At 53.4% G+C, this 26087-nt stretch overlaps 1 protein-coding gene across 1 annotated transcript in view; it reads left to right on the top strand.

Annotated features, from left to right (window-relative positions):
- The window catches only part of RADIL (Rap associating with DIL domain), a 129142-nt gene that overhangs the window by 17230 nt on the left and 85825 nt on the right, over nt 1-26087 (top strand). The window contains 3 exon segments of the mRNA XM_086691831.1: nt 11208-11289; nt 12640-12800; nt 16410-16484. Of these exon segments, the coding sequence (XP_086547957.1) occupies nt 11208-11289; nt 12640-12800; nt 16410-16484 (318 nt within the window).

The following is a 26087-nucleotide window of genomic DNA, read 5'->3' as shown; positions in this document are numbered from 1 at the left end:
TTCTAAGATGGGAGGGACTGACTAATTTGGGGCTCAGGGGGACTGGGGATCACGGGCCACTCGTGGCCACGACTGCTCTGACCACTGGCCAATGAGGCAGTGATTTCATGAGCTGCGAGAGGGCTCTGTCCCTTCCCTTCTTTGCCTCCAGATTCTCCATCCTGGAGAGGATGCCCAGATACATTACACTATAGTGTAAAAGACTGATGGCAGAGCCTTTCCCATCAGAACCACAGACAGGGATGAAAGGGGAAGTGAGTGCAGTGGAAAGAATAAACCAGGAATCAGGAGGTCTGGGGTCATATCTCAGCTGTGCCACTTCCTAGCTTGTGGCTTAACTTCTGTGAATCCCTGTATAAAATCACAGTCATCATCTCCGCCCCGCTCACTTTGCAGCAAGGTTCAGAGAAGAGGAGGGAAGTGAAAGCATTGGGTACCTTTTTTTTTTTTTTTTAATTTGTGGGTACCACTTAATCTCACCTATATTTCGTTTTGCTTCTAAATGTTCACAAACTTTTTAATTTTTGTAAGCTTATTTATTTGTCTTGAGAGGGACAGAGACAGCACGAGCAGGGGAGGGGCAGAGAAAGAGGGAGAATCCCAGGCAGGCTTTGCGCTGCCGGCAAAGAGCCAGACACGGGGCTCGAACTCATGAAACCGTGAGATCATGACCTGAGCCGAAACCGAGAGTCAGATGCTTAACCCACTGAGCCGCCCAGGCGCCCCTCGTTGGGTAACTCTTAAGCCTTGGATGGCTGCCTCTGGCCTGCCCAGTGCCTGTGGCTGACACCACCAGTTCATCGCCGCCCCCCTTCCTGCCACGCGTAGACTCACGCTCAGGGGCCTTCGAGATACGACGCTCCAGGCAGCCAGCACGAGCCCATGGACTTGGTGTGGGGGCTGAAGCCTGTTTGCTGTCTGTGCTGAGCCGGGTGTCTGTTTTGTGGTCCCGGGCCCCTGTGGCATCCATGGGTGGCACCTGGTGCGGTCTCTTCTCCATGAGGCTCTTCCTCCGGCCCGCTGCTAATCCCCTGGGAAGTTTTCAAAAATTCCAATGCTTGGGTCCCTCGCCTGGCAGTCCCGTTGTAATTGTTGGGGATGAGGCCTGGGCATCGGCATTTTCTCCGTCTCCCCCGGTGACTCTCACGCGCAGCAACATTTGCTCTGGCTCCTTCCTCCGACCTGCCAGGTGGTGATACGGCTGCGTCCCCAGTGGCCCAGGGTTTCGGGGAGGGGGTGACGATGGCACAGCCCAGACCCAACTCCTGTCCCTTCCCTGCTGGCATGATAGTAAGTCTTCCTATGTACCTAGATGTGCCAGTGGCCTCGTTTTTTTGTTTTTTTGTTTTTTTTTGTAAAATACAGACATAAAACTTACCATTTTAACCACTTTTTAAAAAATGTTTATTTTTTGGGGCGCCTGGGTGGCTCAGTCGGTTGAGCGTCCGACTTCGGCTCAGGTCACGATCTCGCGGTCCACGAGTTCGAGCACCGCGTCGGGCTCTGGGCTGATGGCTCAGAGCCTGGAGCCTGCTTCCGATTCTGTGTCTCCCTCTCTCTCTGCCCCTCCCCCGTTCATGCTGTGTCTCTCTCTGTCTCAAAAATAAATAAACGTTAAAAAAAAAAAATTAAAAAATAAATAAATAAATAAAAAATGTTTATTTTTGAAGGAGAGAGAGAGAGAGCGCACGAGCAAGCATGAGTGGGGGAGGGACACACAGAATCCAAAGCAGGCTCCGGGCTCTGAGCTATCAGCACAGAGCCTGATGGTGGGGCTCGAACTCACGAACTATGAGATCATGACCTGAGCTGAAGTCGGACGCTTAACCGACTGAGCCGCCCAGGCACCCAGTGTTAACCATTCTCAAGTGTATGCTTCAGCGGCATTAAGCATATTCACATTGCTGTCACCACCGCCTGTCTCCAGGCTGACTTCTGTTGTCTCAAACTGAGACGCTGTCCCCGTTCATGCTGTCCCCTCCCCCAGCCCCGGATACCACCACCTTCTCTCTGTCTCCATGAAGTTGGTGACTCTGGGGATCTCCTTCCTATACGTGGAACCCTACGTTATTTGCCCTTTTGTATTTGGCTTGTTTCATTGAGCGTAACGTCCTCAAAGTCCGTCCACATGGTAGCAGGTGTCATAGTTTCCTTCCTTTTTAGGGCTGAATAATATCCTCCCATTGTGTGGCCGGACCACCTTTTGTTATCCGTCCATCTGTGACGGACACTTCGCTTCTACCTGTGGCCTCGTGTGGACCGTGCTGCTGTGGGTGTGCAGGTGCAATTCTTGTCCCAGAGGCGGAGCGCCTGGATCGGATGGTGGTTCTTCGTGTAGTTTCCGGGGGAGCCTCCATCTGGTGTTCCGTGGCGGCTGCACCATTTACGTTGCCGCCAACTTCTCGTCCTCGCCAACGCTGGTTTTCTGGTTTTGGGGGGAATGGGTGTGGAGTGGGGAGGCCTGACGTTTGAAAGCAAGCCTTCTTGCCTCACTTCAGCACGTCACGGCACCTGTTCTGGGGGTGCTGCGGGAGGCAGACAGGGATCAGCTTGTACTGAGTGCCTACTGTGTGCAGGGAGCTCACGCGGCACGAGTCGTCCTCTGTGAGGCAGGCGCCGTTACTCTCCTAGAGCGCAGACGATCCTGGGCAGAAATACCGGCCCTGTCTTTATCTAGCTGTCATGCCTTAGACATTTGGGGATTTGCTTTTTCTGGGCCTCAGTTTCCCCAGCTATGAAATGGGGCCAGCAGTAGGGTGTGCCTCATCGATGGTGAGGATTCACAGTAACAGAATCATTCATGTCGGTCACGCGCCTACAGATGCTGAGTGCTGTGCGCAGATTAGCCCGGTTCATCCTTTTATTATCGTCTGTGGGGGGTGCTGGGGTTAACCCCACTGCTCAGATGAGAAAACCGAGGACAGCTTTAGCAGCTTGCACATGGACTCGTGGCTAGAGGGGAGTGGTGCCAGGATTGAATCTGGAACGTCTGACCCCCGAACTCCCAATCTTAATTATAAACTCTGTTGTGTGCTAGGTAGGTGATGAAGGAGGGTGTAAACCAAAGCAGAGGCGTAGGCAGGAGATGAGGAGACCCCCAGGCCTGGCTCCACCCCATCTGAGAAGAGCAGGGGGCGAATGGTACCTTACAGTGTGGAACACACTCCCTTGCGTGCTGTGAGTGTGGGCTGGTCTCCTAGCAGCCCCCCAGCAGGCGGGTACCTCACACGTGACCAGTTCCACGGACGGCCCCGTGACTGCACGTAGGATAGAGGGGGCAGGATGGGGCTCTGACAGGGGAGCTCTTTCCCAGTTGCTTGGAGACCGTTGTTGGAATCACTGGGTCGTAACAGCGCCTGCATTTGGAGTGTTCGCCGAGTCTGATCTGGATTGCGTCCAAAGGCTGTCCTCTTTCCACTGTGCCCCACCGCCTGTCCAAACCCTAGAAACCCAAGCATTTGCCACTTTGATAAAGGACGGGGACAGGCATCTCCTGGATGCCAGTGCTGTATTAGCCAGGCCACCAAGCTTCAGCAAAGCATGATTTACTTGAAAGTGTTCTGGTGTTCATCTTGGAAGGAGGAAAGGAAAACGAATTTCTGCCATCAATCCTTCCATCCATTCAGACTTCTATTTATCCACTTACCTCTTTATGTTTCTACCAAGCTATGTGCCTATCTCTCTACTCACATACTCATCCACCTACACCTTCATCCATCCATCCATCCCACCCATCCATCCCATCCATCCATCCCCCTGTCCATCCGTCCATCCATCCATTCCATCCATCCATCCATTCCATCCATCCATCCATCCATCCATCCATCCCATCCATCCATCCATCCCTCCCCCTGTCCGTCCGTCCATCCATCCATTCCATCCATCCATACATCCCCCCATCCACCCCTCCCCCTCTCCGTCCATCCATCCATCCATCCATCCCATCCTTCCACCCATCTGTCCATCCTTCCTTCCATCCATCTCTCCATCCGTCCATCCATCCATCCTTCCATCCATCCAGACATCTATTTTCCACTTAACTATTTATGTTTCTACCAAGCTACGTGCCTATCTCTCCTAGTCACATACTCATCCACCTACCCCTTCATTCATCCATCCCATCCATCCATCCCCCTGTCCATCCATCCATCCATCCCTCCATCCATCCATCCATCCATCCCATCCCATCCCGTCCATCCATACATCCCCCCATCCCCCTGTCCGTCCGTCCATCCATCCATCCCATTCTTCCACCCATCTGCCCATCCTTCCTTCCATCCATCTCTCCATCCATCCATCCATCCATCCATCCATCCATCCATCTATCCATCCATCCTTCCATCCATTCAGACATCTATTTTCCATTTATCTATTTATGTTTCTACCAAGCTACGTGCCTATCTCTCCTAGTCACATACTCATCCACCTACCCCTTCATTCATCCATCCCATGCATCCATCCCCCTGTCCATCCATCCATCCATCCATCCCTCCATCCATCATTCATATGCCACCCATCCAACCAGCCATCCAATAGCTCATCCATCCATCCATCTATCCATCCTTCCCCTCTGTCCATCCATCCTCCATCCATCCATCCCCTCCACCCATCCTCCAGACTTCCCATTTATCCATTCATCCATCCATCCTTCCAGACAAATATTTACCTAACTAGTTATTTGTCTGAGAAGGCATTTTCTTCTCTTTGGTCTGCTTACCTACCCACCTACCCACCAGCTAGTTACACAGTCAGTTAATTGGAAATGTACTGGAAAGGATGGCTATTGTCCTGTGGACTGTGGGAGAGCCAATGAGAAGATTTAATAAAGTCACGTTATTTTCTGTTTTTCATGATCAGTTAAAAGCGGCCAAATTTGGGCAAAGAATGTTCAGATTTGGGGTCTGTAATACCAAGGTACATCCATAATGTCTTTAGGGAGCTGTGGGCATAAGGCAATGTTTCGCAGGTGCCGAGACAGCTCTTCCAGCTCTGTGATAGTTGGGTGATGTGGGAAGACAGCTGAAGTCCACATACCATCCTTCAGTGCATTCCTTTGCTCTGGGCAGCCATGTGCTGAGTGAAGGGTCAGGGCTCCCGGAGAATGAGGTGGGGATGGTTCTGGAGGATGGCAATGACTCGGTTCACCTGCGAGACACAGAGAATGCTGGAACACTAGGGATCACCTCATGACCCCTGCCCCGGCTCAGCTCCTACTCCAGCCGGGTGGGCTCCCTCCCTGCCTCTGAACACCCCTCCTCCTTCCTGCTCCTCCTCTCCTGATGTGCTTCCGTCTCCAGAAATTCCCTCTGCTGTCTCCGGTGTGACAATCATGGGTGTGAGATCATGCCCTGGCAGAGGACTGGTCTTCATTGTTTAAGTCTTTACATCATAAAAGCATTAGCATCAGAGAATTTCCTTCCAACCTTTTATTTTGAAAAATTTCAAACTTGTAGTCAAAAGTTGCAAGAAACGTTCCATGAACTTGCCCGAGTGCCATTCACTTAGAGTCACCGGCTGTTAACCTTTTGCTGTGTTGGCTTTATCACTTCCTCTTGGCGCTGAAGCTTTTGAGGGTAAACTGCAGACATTCGGACACTTCATCCTCAAGCACATCAGCATGTATCTCAGGACACCCTTATCTCGCCCAGAAATCCAGCCCTTGGTACAATGCTGGGGTCTGACAGGCAGTCAGTCCATCTTTTTCTTCCCTCAAGACCCTTAAAAGAATTAAACAAAAAAATTTTTTAAGTTTATTGTTCTTGAGAGAGAGAGAGAAAGAGAGAGAGAGAGAGAGTGAGCGAGCACGAGTGGGGAAGGAGCAAAGAGAGAGGGAGACACAGAATCTGAAGCAGGCTCTGGGCTCCGAGCTGTCAGCACAGAGCCCGACGTGGGGCTCAAACCCACAAACTGTGGAATCATGACCTGAGCTAAAGTCGGATGCTCAACTGACTGAGCCACCCAGGCGCCCCTGTAATAGGTGATTTTTTGTATCTGGCTTCTTTCACTCAGCATCATGTAGTTGAGGTTTGTATGTGTAGCAGGTATCAATATGTCCTTCCTTTTTATGGCTGAGTAATATCCTGTCATATGGATGGACCTACCCATCCATGTGCAGCCAAGATTGAGAACCACTGACCTAGAATAAAAAAAATAGAGGCCAAGATGGCGGAGCAGCGCGGAAATTCTCTGCTTCTTTTATCCCTGAAATGCAGCTAGATCGGCCCCAAACCGTTTTGCACACCTAGAAAATTGATCTGAGGACTAACACAATAATCTGCATAACTGGAGCCACAGAACTTGGCAGGTACGCAGCGTGGAGAGGTGAACTGGGGGAGAGAGAAGCCGTGGAGGATGGGCAGCTGTTTTGTTGGCTGAGAACAACTGGCCTAACCTCTTATAGCTTCATCTCCGAATTGGAATAATCATATCTACTTTGCAAGGGTGTGGTGGGCTTTAATGTGAGGTACTGGGACGGGTCAGCTGCCAGTAAGAAAATGGTACCTGGGCTTTCTGGGGGCTTTCCAGGAGGAGGCAAAAAGAATGTCCATTCCTTGAGCACCAGTACGTGTCAGGCACTCCCGCGTGGGCTCTTGAGCCGTATTATCTCATGGTATCTGTAGGATAGGTAGTAGTTTCTCCTTAGACATGCAAGGGAGCTGCAGCCTAGAGACATTAGGTAACTTCTCCTAGGTCTCAGAGCACCTCAGTGACTGTGCAGAGATTTTCCACCCAGCTGTGCCAAGCTCCAAAGTCTCTGCTCTGTCCTGTTCAGGATGGGAATTCAGCCTATGCCCTTGCCTCCCTGCCAGCTCTGACTCGGGGAGCTTTCCTCGTGGATTTGCCCTCCCCACACCCCACCAATGCCATGCCCACGTGGTTATCTAAGCAGTAGGGCTGGCCGCAGAATGGGGATTGTGTTCTCCAGAGGGGAGGGCCTCTTTCCCTCCTTTAGTTTAACTAGTGACAGCCTGCTGGGGATATCAACTCTTTTAAGAGAAACTTCCCCCAATCTTGAAGGTTGCTATCTGTCAGCTCTGTTCTAGAACATTCTATATTTTATCTGTGTTTCCTCTGTTAAAAATGACTCCCTTATCCCTCTCCTGGGGAACGGATAAACAAGCTGTTGTACGTCCAGACAGTGGAATAGTGCTCAGCAGTGAAAAGTCTATACAGAAGGAAAAAGAAAAAAAGGATGGAAGTTTTGAAAATAATTTGCCAAGAATGGGAATACACCATCTAGGAGGATCTGTTTTCTTCTTGTATAAAATGTGTTTGTCTTAGACACATTTTAAATAAATAAGTAAATCCCTGCTTGTCATGGAAAGTTTCCTTCCATCTGGGAATGTGCTTTGACTTTCTAAAATAAATTCTTTCTGGGGTGCCTGGGTGGCTCAGTCGGTTGAGCGTCCGTCTTCGGCTCAGGTCATGATCTCATGGTTCATGGGTTCGAAAACCAGATCGGGCTCTGTGCTGACAGCTCGGAGCCTGGAACCTGATTTGGATTCTGTGTCTCTCTCTGCCTCTCCCCCACTCATGCTCTGATACTCTATCAAAAAAAAAATTAAAAAAATTAAAATCAATTCTTTTTAGATATTAAAGTAAAAAACATAACAACACGCTGTGGTATGACTGTGTTGCTCCATTTACACGACATTCTGGAAAGGCAAAGCTGTTGGGGCAGGGACCAGAGCAGCAGTAATGGGGCCGGGAACAGATGTTGGGTCCCCGGGGCGTGCGAGCATTTTGGGAGGGACGAAGGGGTCTGTTCTTAATCTTGATTGTGGTGGTGGTCACACGCCCATCTACATTTGCCCAAACTCATAACACAGAGTAGCAAAAAAAAAAAAAAAAAAAAAAAAAGGAAAAGGAAAGAAAGAAAAAAATTAGGCCACAAGGAGGGTAAAGAAAAAGTTCTTGGTTCTGGAGGGTTGTGGGAACTGTTTCTTGGGTGTTTGCCCCCGGCCCCGGGGCCTGGTCTGCCGGCCTTTTTCTCTGTCCGCCTTTCTCCCCATTCAGTGGCTGCAGCGCGGGGCAGAGACAAGGAGGGTTTTGTGGAACCCAGAAACAAATAAGGGATTGCCCATCATGGGTCACCGCGGCAACGCAATGTCGCTCTTGGACCCATGAGGCTGGCACTGTGGGCGGCTTATTGGTGTTTGTTAAAGTCGGCGACAGGTGGACGGGAACTTCCTCAGCCCCAGACCTGGTTTCCCACCTTGGAGAAAGGCGTCAGCTGTGTCCCTGCCCAGTTGACCTCTGCCCGCCCCCTCGCCCAGTTGGCACAGCGCCGTGGGGGGCTTTGGGGCAGAATCTATCAAAATTAACACCGTGCATCCCTGTGTTCGTGTCTCTAGAGCTGTAGTAAATGACCATGCGCTTTGTGGCCTCAAACATATAGAAATCTGGTCTCCCAGCTCTGGAAGCCAGAAGTCCAAAATCGGGGTGTCAGGAGGGTGGATTCCTTCTGGAGGCTCTGAAGGAGGAGCCTCTGTGTCTGGCTCCCAGCTCCTGGTAGCTTCAGCAACCCTCACTATCCCTTGGCATGTGGACACGTCACTGCAGTCTCTGCCATCACCGTCACGTGGGCTTCCACTCTGTGTCACCCGTCCTCCCACGGGGACCCTAGTTGTAACAGACCAGGGGATCGCCCTCCTCCAGGGGAACCTCATCTTAACTGATAATATCTGCAATGGCTCTGTTGCCAAATGCGGTCACTTTCTGGGGTGCTGGGGGTTAGAATCATCAACGTAGGAATTTGGGGGAGACACAGTCCAGCCCGTAACACTGCTTTGGTTGTCCTATTAAGTATCCCTTCTTAACCCACTCTTGGCCACTGACAGCTTCTTCCTGGAGAAGGTGAGCTGATGGGCTGGTTGTTTTGGCCTCCCGGGGAGGCTGTGCTTTTTTGGGGGGGTCCCCAGCTGCAGGGGTGACTCCACCCCTTTCTCTGTGACCCTGAGCCCAGAGACTCAGCTCCGGGGTCGAGTCTGCCCCTGCATGGGTGTCAGACTCTGTGGGGGTTGGCGCCCTGGAGCACCGAGCTCTGCTCAGATGCCTGGCCCTGGGGCTTGCTGTGTAAGGTCTTGGTTTTCTCATCTGTGTAATGGGCTCAGCAGGACGCTGGCCTTGTCACAGGTGGAGTGACTGCCAGCTGATGCAGGTGGAGAACAGCTGTCAGGGCAGGTGGGTGGGGGGAGCAGCCGTGGACCCCGAGACTTGTCCAGGTGCCGAGGGGCCAGCACAGGAAAACCAGACGCAGTGTGTGTCAGGCAGCGTATGGCAATGTCAGCCCCTGGGAGACACCCCAGCCTTTCCAGCCTCCACACCCGCCCTGCACACTCCCGTCTGCCGGTCCCCGGGCCAGGAGCACCCTTTCCTCTCCGCCTGGTGAACTCCTCCGTCATCCCTCAACATCTGTTTGCGGTGTGCGCTGCGGAGGCAGGTGCCTCAGGCGTCGTGCTGAGCCTGTGCCCTGGCAGCCCTCTCCCCTCTCCGCAGCCTTCACCCTGTGCTGTGCTCCTCCTCTAATCCCAGCCAGCACGTAGTAGGTGTTCTCCAGTGTTTCCCGAAAGGACGAGAAGCATTAATCACGCGGTGTCAGGATTTCTGCCTGGATCCCGTGCCTTCTGGACCGTGAGCTCCTTGAGGAGCTCGTCTCAACCCTCTGTCCCGTGTTCTGAGTGTAGAGCCGGCATACAGAAGGTGCTTAATAGGTGCTCTGTGGTCTGTATGGCGGAGGAGGCGCTGGCACATCCTCAGTGAAGTGTACTTGGCATGGATCCAGCCTATGGAACCTGCTCCATAAATGCCCTGTGAACTTCACTGGCATAGGTCCAGCCCCCAGAAGGCATTCAATAAATGCTCTGTGATCCGCACTGGTGTGGTACCGGCATATAGAAAGTGCTCGGTAAAGTCTCGGTGAGCTGTGCTAGCATGACAGCTGCATACAGAAGCTCGGTGTGTGAGTCTGAGACGAACGGGGGAATTGCCCGTTTTCCTGATCCTGAGCCCGTGTGGGCCAAGGAGGTGACCCCTGCCAGGCTGGTCCAGCTTGCCAGCCAGGTGCTTGCAGACCTCACCCCCCGGCTCTCGGACGCCCCTTCCCCGCCCTGCCAGGCCTGCCTTCCCAGCCTGATTTGGATCCCCCTGTGCGGAGTCCTGCCTGCCGGACCCAGGCTGAGTGCCGGACCCCCTGGGGGTGTCGCTCCCTACCCTCATCGCGGTAGCTTTCCCTCCGTGAAATGGGCTCCTTTTGTGCTTTCGGAGCTCCACTGCGGGACAAAGGAGAGACTGGAGGGGCCGAGGAGTCTCCCCAAGGACTCTGGAACACCAGGAATGCATATTGCTTAAGACAGTCAACTGGCTGTTCCACGTGTGCATCTGCGTCCGGCAGAAGTGAGGGCAGATGGTCACCGAGGATGTGCACACGGATGGTCCCGAGGCAGAGTTCCCCACGATGGCCCCAAACTGGAAAGTCCACGTCCAGTAGATGGGGGGCATAACTGTGTGGGGAATTCCGTACGGCGATGAACACGGTCCATCACTGCGTCCAGCGACATGAATGAGTCTCGCAGCCAAAGCAGCCAGACAAAGAAGGGTCTGTGCTGTGTGATCCCATTGATGGGAAGTTCAAGAGCAGGCCAAGCTAATCTATGAGGACAGTGTCAGAGGGCGATTTCCTTGAGGGAAGAGAGTCACTGGGAGGGGGCCTAAGGGTGCTTTCTGAGCTCAGCCCCCTCCCGGGTGGTGGTTATTCCGGTGGGTGTGCAAGTAAGAATGGGTTGGGCTGTGCCCATGGGGAGCTGTCTGTGTGTCAGTAAGGAAAATGACCAACAGGAAATGGAGAGAACGCTGTATTTAGCAAAGTTGTGCAACAAATGCCACACTGGGGATTAGGCACAGAGTATTGGGTAGTCCAAACAAAGTGTAAGAGGAAGGGAGGGGGAGGGGGAGGAGGGAGATGGGAAGGCGAAGAGGGAGGGGGAGGGGAGGAGGAAGATAGGAAAGAGGGGTTGCAGGGGGAGGAAGGTGGGAGGGAAAAGGGGGTGGGAAAGAAGGGAGGGAGAGGCAGAGGAGGGGCGATGGGGAGGGGAGGGATCTTTTTTCCCACTAGAGGGACCTGGTCTTCGGGCCTCCTGGGGACCCTGTGACCACAGCTGCTCCTGGCTTCCTGGCCCAGCTTCCAAGAATTATGTCTCTCGTTCCAGGTTCATGAACCACCGAGTCCCCGCCCACAAGAGGTACCAGCCCACCGAGTACGAACATGCAGCCAACTGTGCCACCCATGCTGTGAGTTGGCTTTTGGGGGGCCGAGAGCTGAGAGGGGGACGCTTCCAGGTGCAGGGGGAGGCAGGCTCTTTGCCCTTGGCGAGACTCGACATCTCCATTCCGCGGTGATGTCCCTGCTGACGTCAAGTCCTCTGTGGCCCTTGGAAGAGTGAGTGGGATCTCGAGGGAAGGCCATTTGGGGAAATTGGACTGCGGTGCTGAGCAGGCCTCCCTTTTTGCTCTTCGAACCTTCAGTGGCTCCCTAGTACCTGTACAGCATCTGGACTCCGTTACGAGCTCCCGGGCAGGTCTTAGCTCACGTGTCGGCCCACCTCCCACTGCCACGCTGTTCCCCTCAGGTTCCAGCACCTGAATGCGCTGTTTCCTGGGTAGAAGGTACACCTCCATGCCTTTGCAAACGATGTTCCGTCTGCTTGGAATATTCACCGACTCCACCCCAGCCTCGCCTAAGAAACCCTCTGGGCAGTGGATCCCTTTGAGAATAACGAAAGACCTAGACCTCCCCTGTCCAGCTCGGTAGCCACTGGCCCCGTGTGGCTGTTGCGCACTTGACGTGCAGCTCGTCTGATGGGAGACGTGCTGCGCGTGCGACGTACGCACCGACTCGGGGAGACCTGGCAGGAAAGACAGGATGTAAAATGTCTCCTCAAAATGTGTATGTTAATTACGTGGTCTTGTGGACCTGTCGGGCTGAACAGATAAAGTATTGACATTAACTCCACCTGTTTTTCCTTTTAAAAACGTGGCTTGCCAGAACGTCTCAAATGACCTCTGGGACTGGTGTTATCCTTCTGTTGGCTGGTGTTGCCAGAGACCCTTTCTTTAGAAACAGTGCTCCCGGCACACAGAATTGGGCGCACGTTCTGGGACTCCCCGCCCCCAGTGCTTCGGAGAGTTCTAGACTTCTCTTGGGAAGTGATCGATAAACCAGGATGTGACGAGTGAGGGGTTTTCCAGGCGGACCTGGTGGGGAGGGACGTTTTCTTCAGGAGGCGGGGACTACGTGTGTACCGTGACCTTCTCTAGGGCTGTGCTGCCCCATGTGGTGGCCGCCGGCTCCGTGGGCTGCTGAAACAAACTGAGATCGATCGCCTCGAAATAGAACTAAAAATTCGCTACCTCACTGCTGCAGTCACGGTTCGAGTGCTCAGTGGCCACTGGTGCCTGGTGGCTCCCGTATCAGATGGTGGGGGTCTAGGACGTTACCACCTCGGAGGGAGGTTCCGATGGGCAGTGTGGATCTAGAGGAAAGGGTGGGCGGTGTGCCCAAGGAGGCTCGGGGCCTCCGTCCCTCCCCGGATTCCACACGGGAGGCTGGTCCTGCAACACCTGTTTCCACTCTGCTTCCAGCTCTGGATCATTCCCAGCATCCTCGGCAGCTCCAACCTCTACTTCCTGTCGGATGATGACTGGGAGACCATCTCTGCCTGGATCTACGGCCTCGGCCTCTGTGGGCTGTTCGTGGTGTCCACTGTGTTCCACACGATCTCCTGGAAGAAGAGACACCTCAGGTGCGTTCCGCCTGGCCCACGGGAGGGGTGTGTGCCAGGCGGGGTGGCCAGGGCAGGGGGCGCGGCTGGCTGAGCCAGGAGGGGCCCGGGGCGGTGATCTTTGCCTCTGCGGGCTGGGTCCGGATCCCGCCTGGGCAGATCACCTCACCCACATGAGGCTCGTTTGCTCCCCTGTGGGCACCTCGGAGAGCCAGCCCCCCAGCTCCCAGGGTCGTTCCAAGAGATCCTCGAACCGTCAGAATGACCTTTGACCCTTGTGGGCACCACCCCGGGTTCTGGGTCCTGTGCAGACATCACCCCTGATCTCTTCAGTAGTTCTGTGGTATAGGCGTTAGTCTGGGGTTTGTATTTATTTTTATTTGTTACTCATTTTTTCTTCTTCTTCTTTTTAATTTTGAAAATTTTTTTTTCAACGTTTTTTATTTTTGGGACAGAGAGAGACAGAGCATGAACGGGGGAGGGGCAGAGAGAGAGGGAGACACAGAATCGGAAACAGGCTCCAGGCTCCAAGCGAGCCATCAGCCCAGAGCCTGATGCGGGGCTCGAACTCACAGACCGCGAGATCGTGACCTGGCTGAAGTCGGACGCTCAACCGACTGCGCCACCCAGGCGCCCCTTCTTTTTAATTTTGGAGAGAGAGAGTGCGAGTGAGCAGGGAGAGTGTCAAAGAGAATGTTAAGCAGGCTCCAAGCTCAGCGCAGAGTCCGATGTGGGGCTCAATCCCCTGAACCGTGAGATCATGACCTGAGCTGAAGTCACAAGTCAGATGCTCAATCGACTGAGCCACCCAGGCACCCCTCTTTTTTTTATTTTTATTTTTATTATTATTATTTTTTTTTTTTTAAATTTTTTTTTTCAACGTTTATTTATTTTTGGGACAGAGAGAGACAGAGCATGAACGGGGGAGGGGCAGAGAGAGAGAGGGAGACACAGAGTCGGAAACAGGCTCCAGGCTCTGAGCCATCAGCTCAGAGCTCGACACGGGGCTCGAACTCACGGACCGCGAGATCGTGACCTGGCTGAAGTCGGACGCTTAACCGACTGCGCCACCCAGGCGCCCCTATTATTATTTTTTTTTAACGTTTATTTATTTTTGGGACAGAGAGAGACAGAGTATGAACGGGGGAGGGGCAGAGAGAGAGGGAGACACAGAATTGGAAACAGGCTCCAGGCTCTGAGCCATCAGCCCAGAGCCCGACACGGGGCTCGAACTCACGGACTGCGAGATCGTGACCTGGCTGAAGTCGGACGCTTAACCGACTGCGCCACCCAGGCGCCCCCCCTCTTTTTTTTTAATGTTCATTTTTGAGGGACAGAGAGCACATGTGGGGGAGTGGCAGAGAGAGAGGGGGACAGAGGACCCCAAGAGGGTTCTGTGATGACAGCAGAGAGCCCGACGCGGGGCCTGAGCTCACGAACCGTGAGATCATGACCTGAGCTGAAGTCGGACACTTCACCGACTGACCCACCCAGGCGCCCCTCTTTGCTTTTAATTTTTAAAAACACTGTGGTGAATACACATAATGTAAATTGACTATCTTGACCAGGCTTAGGTGTCCCTCTCAGGGGCATTAAACACAGTCACATGGTTGTGCAGTCACCACCAGCATCTCCAGAACTTTCTTCATCTTCTGGAACTGAAGCTCTGTCCCCTTTAAACACTCATTCCCCACCCCTCCGCCAGCCCCTGGCACCCCCCATCCTGCCTTCTGTCTCTGTGAATCTGACTCCTCTGGAGACCTCATATAAAGCAGCCATACTGTGTGTCCTCTTGTGTGTTGAAGTTACTGCCCGCATAACCAGTGGTGTCACTGTGTTGCCCGTGGCTGTCCACATCTGTCACGGAGTGGATGAACATAATAGTACCTATCTTCCAGGCGGGATTAAAGAGTTATTGGTCACAAATTGCTTAGACCAGTGCTTTGCTTATGGTCCCTGCCCTATACGGACTAGCTGTTGTTACCGCTTTTATTTCTAGGGAGACGTGAAGTTAAACCATATATAGAATCACTGGTCGGATTTATTGAGAGCTGAAGTTTGCTGGACAGAACCACGCCTTGTATTAGTTACCTATCACTCTGTAACGCATGACCCTAAATCACAGAGGTTTTGAGTAACTGGAAACCTTGGCTATCTCCCAAAGCTTCGGAGTCAGGATTTCAGGAGCTTAACTGCCCGGCTGTGGTTCTCGATCTCTGGGGGAGTCAAGGTGCTGGGCCTCGGGGCTGCTCTCATCTGAAGGCTTGGCTGGGGCTGGGGCCGCTTGCAAGGTGGCTCCCTCACCTGGTTGGCAGGTTGCTGCTGGATGTTTACGGGGTGCTCAGTGCTTCCCACATGGGCCTCTCCACAGACATGTGGCTCATTTCTCCCAAAGTTAGTGTTCCAAGAGGACAAGGCAGAGGCGATAATATCTTTTAGGATCTAGACTCAGAAATCACACGCCATCCTTTCCGCAGCCCCCTGTTGGTTACATGTGTTTGCCTTATTCATCGTGGGAGGGGGCTACACATGGGTGGGCTTACCAGAAGGTGGGGCTCTTCGGGCACCATTTTGGAGGTTGGTTACCACACCGGGCAAACATATGGAGGACTCCAGTTTGCTCCTCAATGTGAGGTCACAACAAAAACAGCCAGTGTTTGTTGAGTACTTCTTCTTAGGTGTGCAAAGTACCAACTCACTTAACCCTCATGGCCAGCCCGTGACAGGCTGCGGATATCCTCCCTGCTTGACAGATGAGAGAGCCGAGGCTGAGAGATGGTGAGGAGCTAGGTCAAGGTCATACAGTCCATAAGTGGTAAGGTTGGGACTCGAACCCAGGCCTTCTGGCTCCAGAGCCTGGATCTGAACCAGGATGCCAGGACCCAGAGGGTCTTTGAGGTCGGAGGGAGCACATAGTTTTCGGCGGGGGGCACATGGTTTTGTTGGTGTTGCGTTTTGTTTTAACCACCAAATTCGTTCATCATTTGAAATCTTTTGAAAAGCCCAGTGTATAAAGCCAAAATGCAGGGGCGCCTGAGTGCCTCAGTCAGTTAAGGGTCTGACTCTTGATTTTGGCTCAGGTCATGATTTCGTGGTTCATGAGTTCGAGCCCCACATCCGGCTCTGTGCTGACGAACCCAGAGCCTGTTTGGAATTCTCTCCCCCGCCTCCCCCCCACCCCCCGCCTCTCTCTGCCCCTCCCCTGCTTGCCTCTCTTTCTCTTTTTTATGTGAACACATATGTGTGTGTCTCTCTCAAAATAAATAAATAAACTTAAAAAAAAAAAAAAGCCAAAATGCAGAGTTGCCGTGATTCAAGTGCAGGCGAGGGGGTCCATCCTTACCCTTCAGGAGAAGGGGGGGTCCTCCGAGAGACCTGTGGGGGTTCTCCATTCAACCCCCAGGGTCATGGGGAGACTGGTTTGAAAACCACTACTCTGGTCACTCACAGATAGGGACCTGGAAGCCCAAGGGTCGTGGCTGGGTAGAGGTGAGCCCACCCCCAGCCCGGACTCTTCCCCACCTGCGGGGAAGCATGTTTGTCCAGGTGTGGCTCTGGGGCCCTGACCCAGAGCCGGACCCGGACCCTGACCCTGACCCTGACCCTGACCCTGACCCTTCTCTGCTCCAGGATGGTGGAACGTTGCCTGCACATGTTCGACCGCATGGTCATCTACTTCTTCATAGCGGCCTCCTACGCGCCCTGGTGAGCATCTGTGTGCCGTTCCCGGGAAGGGCTGGCTTCTTCTCTTTTCTCTGAATTTCTTTTTGTATTTGGCTGGGTGACATGCTGGCTTGGCACAAAAGGGTGTGGGTAAAAAGATGCCCTCTGCCCATTCTCCTTCTAGAAGCAACTACATATTACCAGTTTCTTGTGTGTGTTTCCAGAGTTACTTTGTGCTAAAAGAGCAAATGTGTGCACACGTACATACGTGCGTAGTGATATTATAAATTTATATGTTTATACTTCTATTTTTCCTCCAACTTTTAGAACAAAAGGGAAGGATACCATACAAACTGCAAATTGCATTTGTTCTTGGTAATGTTGCCAGGGACACCTCTCGACATTAGTACATTGAAATGCGGCCTTTTTTTTTTTTTTAACGTTGATTTATTTTTGAGAGAGAGAGTGAGAGTGTACCAGCGTGAGAGGGCCAGAAAGAGGGAGACAGAGGATCCAAAGCAGGCTCTGTGCTGTGATCGCAGAGCCCGACGTGGGGCTCGAACTCATGAACCGCGAGATCATGACCTGAGCCGAAGTCAAGAGTCGGCTGCTTAACTGACTATTCCACCCAGGTGCCCCAAGATTTTCCCAATCTTTTCTTTTTTCTTTTTTTTTTTTTTTTAAGTTTTTAAAAATGTTTATTTATTCTTGAGAGACAGGGAGACAAAGCGTGAGTGGGGGGGGGGGGGACCAGAGAGAGGAAGACACAGAATTGAAGCAGGCTCCAGCCTCTGAGCTGTCAGCACAGAGCCCGACGTGGGGCTCGAACTCACAGACCGCGAGGTCATCACCTGAGCCGAAGTTGGAGGACGCTTAACTGACTGAACCACCCAGGCGCCCCTTCCCAATCTTTTATTTCTTTCTACAGCAGCATACTGTTTCCTGGCCGTCCCCTGTATGTGGGTATTTATGGCAGGGGGACGGTCCACCCCTTTGCCAAGAGAGACAGAACCTCAGTGAATCTTGTTGTTTGTGTATCATTTAGCACACATGCATGGATATGTTGGCTCAAATCGTATGAATTGCTGAGACGCGGCCTTTTCTGACCTACAAAAACAGCAGCTTTGTGTGGTCAAGCCTGATCTTTGTCTGATAAATGCGAGACTTGGACTCCTGGGCGGCAGGGAGTGAACCTTTGTAATTTGGTTAACTATTGCCAGATCACCACACATTGTATCAGTTTTAAACTCCCCCAGCGAGTGACCCGGGGTTTTCCACCTTGATTTAGTAGTAAATCCGGAAAGTTCTGAAATAAACACTAAGCTTCAGGCCACACCCGGGGCACCTGAGTGGCTCAGTCAGGCTAAGCAGCCAGTTCTTGATTTCCACTCAGGTCATGATCTCATGGTTCGTGAGTCTGAGCCCCACACTGGGCTGTGCGCTCATAGCGTGGAGCCTGCTTTGGATCCTCTGTCTTCCTATCTCTGCCCCTCCCCTGCACACTCTCCCCCCTCCCCCCCCGCAAAAATAAATAGACATTTAAAAATTTGGGGGAAAAAGCTTCAGGCCATGCTCCACAAGTCTGGGGAGGCGGCTGAGCCATTGCACTCATGGTTAGTGAATGCATACCGTGTGGCCGGGTGACGGTGGGCGTTTGGACCCCGAGGGTCTGGCTGGTGGATGGACATCTGGGACAGGACAGTGATGGCGTGGTAAGACAGCCCTGTGTGCGTGCAGCTGTGGGAGCTCAGAGGAGGTGCTGCTGTGGCGTGGGGGCCTTGGGAGGGCCGCCTGGAGGAGGTGTGCCGCTCTCAGAATGTGCATGTGGGCTTCTGAAGGGTGGGGAGCCACGGGAAGGTTCGTTCTGTTTTCGCCTAGGAGATTTCTTTCTTTCTTTTTAAAAAAAAATTTTTTTTTAACGTTTATTTATTTTTGAGACAGAGACAGAGCATGAACAGGGGAGGGGCAGAGAGAGAGGGAGACACAGAATCGGAAGCAGGCTCCAGGCTCTGAGCCATCAGCCCAGAGCCCGACGCGGGGCTCGAACTCACGGACCGTGAGATCGTGACCTGAGCCGAAGTCGGACGCTTAACCGACTGAGCCACCCAGGCACCCCTCTTTCTTTTTTTTAAATGTTTATTTATTTTTTTTTATTCTGAGAGGCAGAGACAGAGCACAAGCAGGGGAGGGGCAGAGAGAGGGAGACAACGAATCTTAAGCAGGCTCCGGGCTCTGAGCTGTCAGCACAGAGTCCCACGCGGGGCTCGAACCCACGAACCGTGAGATAGATCGTGACCTGAGCTGAAGTCAGATGCTTAACTTACTGAGCTCCGCTTGCCTAGGAAACTTCTATTTTTTGGCCGTCATAAGTGAGGCGTTCTCTTTCGTTATGTGTGCTGATGAGTGGGTTTTGTGTGTGTACACAAAGGCTGTTGCTTTAGGAAACACGCCTCGTGCAGGTGCCGTGCCTGCAGAGTGTGCACCCGTGTCCCTGTGCAAAATAAGCCGATTTTCACACACAGCGGCCTGCACCCAGCTGAAGCAGACCACGTCCAGCGCCCTCGTCCCCCTCCAGGTTACCACAGCCCCGACACCTGTCACCATACGATAGTTTTGCCTGATTGCTTATTTCGCGTCAGTGGCGTCCTCGTCCTTTCGGATCCTGCCTCTTCCACGGAGCACGTGCCTGGTGAGACCCACGGAGTCACGGTTGCCGCCCACCTGCTACTCTCCCTGCCGGACAGTGTTCTGGGGGCCGCACCTCAGGTGTCCATGCTCCTGTGGCAGGCTTTGCGTGGTGCCCAGGTTTTGGGGAGATTACGGAACCATGGTTTTCTGGCTGTTCCCATACCAGTGTGGAGGCAAACGGAGTGTAGATGGGAGGCTGCTCGGGCTATTCTCCAGGGTGATGGGGGTTTGAAGCAGGGCTTCGATGTGGTCTTATCGTTTGGACCGAAGGGTCGCTGTCTTGGGAGCGTGGAGGTGCAGGGGAGGCCGACCCAAGGACCTAGGGGAGAAGCGGGGGCGGCCTGGACCCCAGGCGTGGCCATGGGGGTCGAGTGGAGAGGACGGACAGATTGAAAAGACGCTTGCAGGGCACTGAGTAGACAGACTCGCTGAAGGTGGGTGGGGGTGCAAGTGCCAAGGTTTCCTGGGCTGGTCTCCCCCCCCCCCCCAGCTACCCCAGAAACCAGCCCCGCTGCTGCCTGCCTGGGGACAGGGCACACGGTGCCCCATGACCAGCTGGGCTTCAGGACAGGAGGGGACCTGCTTCTCTCCCCAAAACCAGTATGCTTCTGACCGTCAGATGCTCAGGTGGGCAGGCATATGTCTGGAGGCTTCTAGAATAGGCACAGGTCCTGGGGGAGGGGCAGCCTGCTGGAGCAGGCCAGGAGCAGGAGAGAGACCCCAGGAGCCACAGGAGGAGGGAGCTCATTCCACGCAGCCAGCTGTGGTCAGCCCCGGTGTGCCCGGCGCACCACCTGCGGTCGCCAGGAACCAGGCGATGTCAGGTTTCCTTTTGGATGTGGCCGAGTGGAGCGGAGCTAAGTTTGGTGCTCGGCTGCAGTAACTATCTTTGACGTGGATTTCTAGAACGATCCGTGGACTGTCCTCCCCTCTGCTGATTTAATCCCTGCGTTTCTCTTCTTTACCCCCGGCTGCGGCTGACTGGGCCCGGGCTCTGTCCCGGTCCTGTGCCGGCGGCTGAGGATAAGGCCGTAAGCCAAGGTGCCGGCTCTCTCCCCTTATGGGACTTAGGGTCTCACAGGGAACACAGACGTGGGCCGTCCCAGTACCGAGCCAGGAGATGAAGCACAACGGTGGTTAAGTGCCGCGAACGAGGGGAGCGGGTAACGTGCCTTGGGTCTGCGAGCCGTTCAGGAGGTAGAATGACCAGAACGCGGGGGTCGATTGGATGTGAGGGGGGAGATGGAGAAGGTTGGCGACCAGTTTCCCGGCTGGAAAACTGACCACCTGGGTGCCTGGTGAAAAGGGGACATGGGACAGGTGGTGTACCTTCCTCTGGTGGGAACTTTTTTTTTTTTTAATTAAAAGAAAAAATTAAGTTTATTTATTTTTGAGAGAGACAGAAACAGTATGGGGGGGGGGGAGGGCAGCTAGAGAGGTAGAGAGAGAATCCCAAGCAGGCTATGTGGTGCCCGCACAGAGCCTGATGTGGGGCTTGAACCCGAGAAGCCACGAGATCATGACCTGAGCCGAGATCAAGTCAGTCGCTTAACCGACTGAGCCTCCCAGGCGCCCCTGGTGGGTACTTTTCTTTGAATTGCTCTGGTTCTCAAGCTGTTTTCTGCGGAGGCCTGGAGGTACCCAGAGGACCACGGGGGGTGTGGGGGTGTGAATGACCGTGGGTTCCCCCCCATCCTTGCCTCAGTCAGGAAACCCCATTTTTTTGTGTTTGTGTTTGATAGCTTGGATGTAGGTCCACATGTAAGATTCCTGCACGCAGTCTTTACTTAAATAAAGGTTGTGGAAGATGGTTGAAGGGCTCTGGCATGGTAGAAAGAGAAAAGCAGAAATATTTGTTGGAAGTTCAGCACATTTTTTTTTTTTTTTAATTTTTTTTTTCAACGTTTATTTATTTTTGGGACAGAGAGAGACAGAGCATGAACGGGGGAGGGGCAGAGAGAGAGGGAGACACAGAATCGGAAACAGGCTCCAGGCTCTGAGCCATCAGCCCAGAGCCCGACGCGGGGCTCGAACTCACGGACCGCGAGATCGTGACCTGGCTGAAGTCGGACGCTTAACCGACTGCACCACCCAGGCGCCCCATCAGCACATTTTTTTTAGGCGGGGGAAGGGTTCATTTTCTTCTGTTAAAGTCAAGTTGAAATTCTCTGTGATATTTTAGTAAAAAATGTGGTTGATGTTCACTCCTTCCTCGCCCTTGACCTCCGTACTAGCCCATTCTCCTTCTATCCCTTCCCCCGCCCACGCCCTCCATCCCATCTCTAATCACTCTCCTACCCATTGGCCTATGTTGTGTCTGTTTGCAGATCTAGAAAGATCTTCACTGATGGTTCTTTTGGGTAATGAGTCAAGTCATTTATTTATTTTTACCTTTAAGGTTTTTAGTATAACTTCTTTTTTGTTGTTGTTTATTTATTTGAGAGAGAGGGTAAGCGGTAGAGGGAGAGAAAGAATCTAAAGCAGACTCCGTGCCCAGTGCGGAGCCCGATTGGGGGCTCAATCTCACGACCCCGAGATGGTGACCTGAGTCGAAGCCAAGAGTCGGGATGTTTAACTGACTGAGCCACCCAAGGTGCCCCGACTTAACTTTTTTTTTTTAATTTAAATCTAAGTTAATATATAGTGTAGTAAGATTTCAGGAATAGAATTTAATGATGTGTCACTTACATATAACCCCCGGTGCTGATTCCAACAAGTGCCCTCCTTGATGTCCCTTGCCCATTTAGCCCATCCCCCACCCCTCTCCCCTCCAGCAACCCTCAGTTTGTTCTCTGTATTTAAGAGTCTCTTGTGGTTTGTCCCCCTCCCTGTGTTTATCTTATTTTTCCTTCCCTTGCCCTGTGTTCCTCTGTTTTGTTTCTTAAATTCCACATGTGAGTGAAATCGCACGTGTCTTTGTCTATTTCGCTAAACATAATACATACACTCTAGTTCCATCCACGTTGTTGCAAATGGTAAGATGTCAATCTTTTGGATCTCCGGGTAATGTTCCTGTGTATTTACCACCTTTTCTTTATCCATTTGTCAGTCGATGGACATCCACTTAACTTCTTTATAATGACAGATGGATTCTGAGCCACTTGCTTTTTTGTGGGGACAGGGAGGGCAGAGGTTTTACATAAGGTATTCTCACTCAAGAAATTCAGTCGAGAAAAAAGTGAAAGGACCCCTCTGCACTCCCCCCACCCCCCCGCCAAACCACGACCATCATTGACTGCCCCTTTCTAGATGGAGCTCCCGCGTCCCTGTCGACAAGGGACTCGGGTCAGTGTCTGTGCATTTACAGGTCTGTCTTCACATGTGCAGATAATACAGCCCTGCTGTTCTCCACTTGCTCCCCGCCCCAACACCTGCCAGCATGCCTTGGAGATGTATGCACCTAGTTGCAAATGGTTCTATTTTCAAACCGCTCTGACGGATAATTTGGTATAAAGAATTAATAATAGGAGATTGGAATAGTGGAGAATTGGTTAACCAGCGTCCGTGACAAATCCAGAGAAGCCAGGAGCGGCAGATACAAGGGACAACTATGGACCTGTCCCTCTGTCCAGGGCAGACCTCCCACCTCATTGGAAAGGGTCTGGTCTTTTTTTTTTTTTTTAATGTTTGTTTGTTTTTGAGAGAGAGAGAGAGACAGAGTTAGCAAGAGCACAGGCAGAGGAAGGGCAGAGAGAAAGAGGGAGGCACAGAATCCGAAGCAGGCTCCGGGTTCTGAGCTATCAGCACAGAGCCCGATGCAGGGCTTGAACTCACGAACCGTGAGATCATCACCTGAGCCGAAGTCGCTTAACCAACTGAGCCACCCAGGCACCCCAAAAAGGTCTTTGCGCACGGGATGGCAGAGAAGCTCCTGAGGGGCCTGTGGGTGCGGCTTGCTGGAAATCAGCCCTCTGGGGTGCCGGGGGAGGCCAGCCACAGGAGGTACCGAGCTTCAGCACTTGCTCCGTGCCGGGGAAGCTGCTGTTTGCTGGGTGCTCCTGGAACCAGCAGCTAGAGAGGCCCTTGCAGGAACCTAGAGCGTTTCGGTGCGGTTCAGTCGTGCAGACAGCTGCTCAGGGTGAAGGTCAGACTGCTGGACGGGAGTCCCTGACGGGGGAGGGAGCCCCGTGTGCAGGTGTGTGGGGCTGAAGACAGCGTGCGGGGAGCCTGGGCCTGGGCCACGGGCCTGCAGCATCCGGGCCCTGCCGCTGTACCGCCGGCACCCAGGTCAACACCTGGAGAACAGCTGAGGCCAAGTGCTGGAGAAAGCCGTGCCCCGCCAGGCAGCTCGCCCTGGGGAAACAGCCTGGCCGAACAGTGGGGAGAAAAGCCTGCTCCCCAGGGAATGTGGTGGGAGGACCGCAGGGGTCCGGAAGGAAGAGCCTTTCCTCCTGCGAAGCGTCTTCACTGCACTCCCCGACAAAGCCCAGCATCGAGCCTGCGGCCGGGGAAGAACGGACTCGGTCCGGCTCCCTTGTCTCCGTTATCTCGGAGCAGGCAGAAAGTGGGGGTTTGGAGCTGAGAGGCAGGAAGTTGATAACCAACCAGTCCCCCTTCCCCTCCTGGCAGACATTTGGGTACCTTCTGGCTCTTCCTGTGTGGTCCGTGCTGTGATGAATGTCCTTTCTGAGCCGTGTGCACGTACCAAACAGCGTTTCTTGGGTTTTTCCATGACAGCCCATGGCCCATCTGGGGAGCCTTAGGGCACAGGCTTTCTCTGGGGTCAGCCTTCCTGTGGCAGGGAAGGGAGGAACCCCCCTCAGGCTGTGCCCTCGGCTCTCTCCCAGGTTGAACCTTCGGGAGCTGGGCCCCTGGGCCTCGCATATGCGTTGGCTGGTCTGGATCATGGCCTCTGTGGGCACCGTCTATGTCTTCTTCTTCCATGAGCGGTAAGCCAGGGCTGGGGGGGCGGGGGCGGGAGTGGGAGCCCAGGGGAGGCGGGGCCTCCTCTCTGCTCCTGGGGAGATGAGACCCCCCCAAGATGACTCCGAAGCGTGACGGCACTGCTCTGCCTGACATCCTGGGGCTCGGGCCCGTGGATGGCCCCAAGGCCACAGCCTGTAGGGTCAATCTGAAGAAGTTTTTGAAAAGGCCCTGTGGGTCACGTGTTGCCCACCTTCCCTAAACCGGGTTAGCAGATGACGGGACTCCCCTTACTTCGTCCTGTTGTCAGGTGAGGAAAGAAACAGAGAAGCAAAAGGGAACAGTTGACTTCCTGGCACGCAGGTGTCAGTCGATGTGGCCACTCGGGTGGATGGAAGGCGGCTGCTTGGGCCCAGCGGGAGGAGGTGCTCAGATGACATGGTAATGACCGTCCGGGCTGGAGCGTGGCAAGCGCCCACACGCGTGCCACACTCAGCATTGGCAATCCTGGCCTGTCCTCGCGAGGGCGGAAACCAGGACCACCGAGTTCCGCCAGCACCTGCTGCGTGTAGCTGGGTGGCATCTGAGCCGAGGAGTGCTGGGCAGAGGGTGGAGTCCTCCTCACTCGGTCAGGGGTCCCCTCCTACCCAGCACGGGCAGCCTTACGCTGTCCCGAGGCCCAGATGGCTTGTCTTCCCGCCAGGTACAAGCTCGTGGAGCTGCTCTGCTATGTTATCATGGGCTTCTTCCCCGCCCTGGTCATCCTCTCAATGGTAAGTACCACCCACCCGGCCTGGGGGCTCCCGGCTGGCCAGAGGGACCCGGGGTGACTCTCGGGGTTGTCCAGTCGGAGCCCCTCCTCTGGCACACGGGCAGAGTGAGGTCTAGAGGGGCCGAAGAGCATGTGGCTTAATCCTGGGGGGGGGGGGGGCTCGACTCCTCGGCTCTGCAGCACCGACTCTGCCCAACCTCCAGTGAGCTGTGACCCTCCACGCTTCACCCCTGCTGTGTGTTTAAGGATTAAATCCCACGGAGAGGGATTAGAATGGTGCGTGGGACGTAGTACCCAGTTGCTAAATTAAATCTGTATAATAACATCCCTGGGCACGGAGGCAGAGCCGAGGTTCAGGACTTAATGATTACCCCCTTTGGTGTTGCCACATCCTAAGCTCCCAAACCAAGCCCAGAAAGGGCAACCAGGTTCCCTCACTGCACACTTTCTGAGCCCATATGGAGCGCGGGAGGCGTACCCACAGGATCCAGCGTTCTTGCCCCGGGCGTCACTGGAGATGGGACACCGAGAGGGGATGCAGCCGGCAGCGCTTTTGTGGCCCCTGAGTGGCCAGGCCAGGGTGTACCCCCATAACCTCAGACTGTGGGGCATAGGATCTCCGGGTAGCTTTGCCCAGCCTGTGAGGGGCAGAGCCTTGCAGGGAGAGGACTGAGGCCCCCGCCCAGGAAGAGAAGAAGCTGGTGGCCGTGCATGGACCCTGTCTCCTCCCTGACCCTCAGTTGCCCCATCTGTGAGGTGGGCACAGTAAATTCAGCCTGCCCGGTACCCTCCCTAGGCCAAGTAACAGTTTATTTTTATACTGTTATTGTTGGTTGATGTCAAAAGGATATTCAGTGAAATCTCACAGGTTGGTTGGTTTGTTTTTTAAATTGTATGGGTTTTATCCTAAGCGTTATGGTTAGGAAGGTCTTCCTTTCCCCAAGTTGAGGGATAACAGTCACCCGTATTTTCTCCTGTTTCTTTTGTGCTTTAACCTTTAATAGGTATCTTCTAACTCTTGTTTCTCCCGTACGTGGTGATTCCTCCCCGAATACTTAGCCAGTGATGTCCATTATCTGCCGTTGAAAACCGCTGTGTGAAGCTGTTAAATTCATGCATATATGTGCGTCTGCTTCCGAGATTTCAATTCTGTTTCATCAAGGGGACTGTCTCTATCCTGGCACCAGACCATTTTACTTAGTGTAGCTTAATTGCGTTTTAATCCGTGGCCCCATTAGTCCTCCTGCTCAGCATTTTCCCGATGATTTGTATTTATTCTTATGCTTTTTCCCCCCCTCCAAGTTTATTTTCATTTAAGTACG

This window comes from Puma concolor, chromosome E3, assembly GCF_028749965.1.
Source record: "Puma concolor isolate L17-30 chromosome E3, mPumCon1.1.hap2, whole genome shotgun sequence".
NCBI classification, from domain to species: domain Eukaryota; kingdom Metazoa; phylum Chordata; class Mammalia; order Carnivora; family Felidae; genus Puma; species Puma concolor.
The sequence above is the reverse complement of the archived record's forward strand: the minus strand, read 5'-3'. Positions and strand labels throughout refer to the sequence as shown.